The sequence below is a fragment of the Sinocyclocheilus anshuiensis genome, unplaced genomic scaffold (assembly GCF_001515605.1).
Source record: "Sinocyclocheilus anshuiensis isolate Anshui unplaced genomic scaffold, SAMN03320099.WGS_v1.1 scaffold189, whole genome shotgun sequence".
In the NCBI taxonomy this organism is placed as follows: domain Eukaryota; kingdom Metazoa; phylum Chordata; class Actinopteri; order Cypriniformes; family Cyprinidae; genus Sinocyclocheilus; species Sinocyclocheilus anshuiensis.
This window is the reverse complement of record NW_015540861.1, coordinates 933,360-937,925: the sequence shown is the minus strand read 5'-3', so window position 1 is coordinate 937,925 and position 4,566 is coordinate 933,360. Positions and strand designations below refer to the sequence as shown.

Here is a 4,566-nt window from a genome sequence, read left to right as displayed (position 1 = left end):
GTGTAAATAGGTATTTGCACTTAGTGTAAATAGCATATTGCTAAAAATACTGCTATTTTCACTTAGTGTAAATAGAATCCATTGCTAATATGAGATTTGAAAAGGGAGGAAAAAAAAGTTTGGCAAAAGGTGGGATTGAGCCCAGGTCGATCGCGACAAATAGCCAACAACACGAGCTTATCCATCTGCGTCACTGGAGCTGATTTTTTCTAGCCACTTTTAAAGTGTTGACTAGCCCAGTGGTTCACCAACCCTGGTCCTGGAGGTACCCCAACACTGCACATTTTGCATGTCTCCTTAATCAAACACACCTGATTCAGGTCATCAGCTCATTAGTAGACTCAAACACCTGAAATTGGTGTGTCAGATTTGAACTTACTTATATGCAGATTTGAACCGTTTTGTCGAACCGTAGTTACACGGGATTCGAACCGGAGCTCCTCGCCTCTCTAGTACGTCTCCGTACTCCGTGAGCTACCGAACAAACCTAACATTGATGAAAACCCATTCATATGAAGCTGGATATGTGCTTTTGGAAATTGCAGTGATATGTACTTATTGGTACGTATTTCGCATCTCGCGAAAATGTGCCCTCGGGTACGTTTTTGCCATGAGACCAGGTTGCATTAAAGACCTTTCAGACTTTTCAGATGCAACATTCAATCATATTTTCATTAATACTTTTTTGAGAGTAATTTATTTTTGCTTTGAACAAAATCGAACAATATAAATCTCAAAAAAGACCAACATTGAAATCGCCTATAAAACAAAACCAACAACATTTAAATATTTTAATGGAACAAAACCAACCGATATTTACACCTCTTAATAGAACTAAACCGACCAATATTTATATATTTTAACAGAATAATAATCGACTCATTTAAATAGAGTAAAAGTGACCAACATTTAAATCTCATAATAGAACAAAAATGAAGACATTTAAATCTTTTAATGGAACAAAACCAACCGATATTTAAATCCCTTAACAGCACAATAATTAACCAATAATTGAACAAAACAGACCAATGTTTAAATCTCTTAAAGGTGACATCAGATGAAATTTTCACTTTTTTTTTTTGCATTTAGTTAGGATTTTGGCATGTCTGCCAGCTCAGAAAAGCTGAAAAGAAAATGCAGCCAGTTTGTTTTGGGCTGTTTAAGTCTGAAACTGTGTCATCCAGAGAGCTGTTTCAATTTGCAGCCGGTTTCTATGTAGATAGCTAGCTATTTGAATAAAACCACCTCCGAGCCATATATGGAGTCCAAGGCAGCAATTCACGAGTCTTGTGTCGACACGCCCCACGGAAGAGAAGGGTGGGGTCAGCAGTGGTAAATTCAGTAGCACTGCAGCAAAGTAAGTAATATTTTACCTGTGCTGTGTGTTTGGAGTCTTGATTGAATGGGATAAGAGAAAGAGACTGTGCACTCTATGATAAATTCTACTAAGACGATACAAAGTAGACAACACATCTTTAATTAATCTGGCTACAGTCACTGTAGTGTTCTGATGGTGTCTGAGCAGTAATAAAACTCCGGGCTTGTGTCGCGATGCTTCTATGTGCAGTCCAGAATTGCTTTTGCATTAGAACTCCTAGTCTAGAAGTCGCTCACGGTTTTTAATTAGAAGTGTTTTGAGTCAGACTGCTTTTATTCCTAAAATGCTTTCATTTTAGTTAATATGTGCTTTTATTCTAGGCCTGCATTCAGTCTAGAAACGTTTCGAGTCATGAACTGCTTTCTCCCTGCAACTGCTGTTATTCTTGAACTGCTCTCAATTGTAGAATTGTTTTCAGTCCAAGCACTGCTTTCAGTCTAAAACTGCTGTTAGTTGTGAGACTAATGAGACTTATGGATTAGCTCATTGTTTGCTCACCCTTGCTCACCCATCCCAACCTTTCATGACTAGTGAATTTTCAAAGAAAACTTCGTTTTTTGGTAACAAATGGCATTGTTTTTGTATTTTTATTTAGCATACAGTGAGGACCAGTAGCTTCCTTAAAAGCGCTTAAAGTATCATTAATGGAATCACTGCAATTCAAGAACCAGAACTGTTACATTTCTTATGAATTCAATTTATTATCAACTTATTATGTTATATAAAAGTTATTATGAACTTTCTATTCATCAAATAATCCTTAAAAAAATGTATCACAATTCCATAAATAATATGAAGCAGCACAACTGTTTTCAACATTGATAATAATATGTAATGTTTCTTGAGCTGCAAATCAGCATATTAGAATGATTTCTGAAGGATCATGTGACACTGAAGACTGGAGTAATGATGAGGAAAATTCAGCTTTGCATCACAGGAATTAATTACATTTAGAATTACAATTTTTTTAAATTACAATTACAAATAGAAAACTGTTATTTAAAATTGCAATAATATTTCACAGTATTATAGGTTTTTTTTTACTGTGTTTTCAAAATAAATGCAAATAAATCAAATAAATGCAGCCTTGTTGAGCATAAGAGAATGACGTGACATGTGGCCAAGTATGGTGACCCATACTCTGAATTAGTGCTCTGCATTTAACCCATCCTAAGTGCACACACACAGCAGTGAACACACACCCGGAGCAGTGGGCAGCCATTTATGCTGCGATGCCTGGGGAGCAGTTGGGGGTTCGGTGCTTTGCTGAAGGGCACCTCAGTTGTGGTATTGTGGAACAGATACTGTCAGCACTGCTTATAATATTGCAAGCATCCATATGACATACTAATACCATATAGAAATGATTGAGTACAAAGCACTTTAGAGTTTTACGGAAATAGGTCTTACCTGGCTGCGATTGTGTCACTTCACACAGCAGGTTCACTGTTAATTTAACTGTTAGTTAGAACTCTGTTACCTCCCAATCTAAAGCCAAAACCCTCTCGTAATCATTCTTTAAGCATTTTAAAAGTTGTCCCTGTTCTACCAGCCGATATGAGCTTCATAATGATATCTCTGGGCAGCACAATCTCTCTTATGGAGCCGAGAGTGGGATCTGATCACCCTCAGCGCTAGTTAAAGGTTTGAGCGATTGACTCTCCCCTACAGCGCTTGATACTCAAAAACTCCACTTGCAAATGAGTTGGCGTACTGTGTTTATCCACCAGAGCAAAAATAAGCGGATAGAAAATGTTACACTACAGGTCATTTGAAGGCACGAAAATGCTTGAATTTTAATTGCATTTACAGGCTTTGCTTGAGGAGGAACACAAACCCAGACTTTTATAAGGTCGTCCAATTGATTGGATTGTTACAGTTGTGAACACAACAGCAAATTCACTGTCAGTCAATCAGTGTAGGAGGGTATTGTGTGCTCAATTATAACAAACAAAACACTGTCCGAGCCTTTAGTGACAGAAAACATCCAACAGAACCTCATACAGTCTAAAATGTGCTTTTGTTTCATCTTTTTGCAGGAGTACACCATCGACGTCTTTTTCAGGCAGAGCTGGAAGGATGAACGGTTGAAGTTTGAGGGACCGATGAACATTCTCCGTTTGAACAACCTGATGGCCAGTAAGATCTGGACTCCAGACACATTCTTTCACAATGGGAAGAAATCTGTCGCACACAACATGACCATGCCCAACAAACTGCTGCGGATTCAAGATGACGGCACCCTGCTGTACACCATGAGGTAACCAAGGTGTTGTTTGTACTGTTTTTATATCTCAGCTTTTTCAAGAGTTTCAAAAGATACCACACATAACATCATTTGGAAAGTGCTGTGCTTTTAAAGTTTCAAGTTGAAATTTTGTTCTCATCAGTGTCAGTGCAGTTAAATCGGTAATATTACTGAATATTAATTGTCTTTTATACTACAGGGCTGTTGAATGCTTGAATATGACTGGTTGACGAAATAAGGTGTGCAATTCTTTTCAGGGAAACGCATGGTTAAAGTAGTTCAAGGCAGGTTTTGACTGCATTACATGTCCATATCACTTCGCCAAACAATTTCAGTTATTTCAAAGGTCCTTACAGCCTACAACAGCAAAAGAACCAAAACCCACAATGACACTGACCAAGCAAATAAATATAGTAAACAATAGGATAAAGCTAAGATGACAAATTATTTCCATGTTTTTGACACAATATTATGTTTTATTATGTACTGAAAGCACATACTTTCTCCCGCTCTCTCTCCCTAACAAACGCACACACATACAGTACAGACACACACTCACACACACGGAAACATACCAGCCTGGTCTCATGTTTATACGTAGGTATTAATACGTAACATTTACAAGCACAAAACGTACACTTTTGTATGTTTTTATTAATGCTAAAACGTACAATTTAGATGTATTTCAACGTTTAAAACGTACAAATCGCTACGTATTTTTAGCTAAAAAACGTAAAAATATTTACGTATCTTTTATGTCATTAAGATATTCGTATCAATGCATTTTTTTCATTTTATCAATAAGCGATTTAGATTTTTAGACCCCTTAACCTACCCCCAAACCTAAACCTACCCATTTTATAGCGAGTATACAATTTTTTTAATCATTTTATTAATACGCAATTTAGATTTTTAGACCCCTTAACCTACCCCCAAACCT

The 4,566-nt window shown here is 37.0% G+C and overlaps 1 protein-coding gene across 1 annotated transcript in view; it reads left to right on the top strand.

Annotated features, from left to right (window-relative positions):
- The window catches only part of gabra2b (gamma-aminobutyric acid type A receptor subunit alpha2b), a 55,482-nt gene that overhangs the window by 16,232 nt on the left and 34,684 nt on the right, over positions 1-4,566 (top strand). Inside the window, exon 2 of the mRNA XM_016485554.1 lies at positions 3,418-3,638. Coding sequence (XP_016341040.1) covers positions 3,418-3,638 — 221 coding nt within the window. The remainder of the gene's footprint in view (positions 1-3,417; positions 3,639-4,566) is intronic.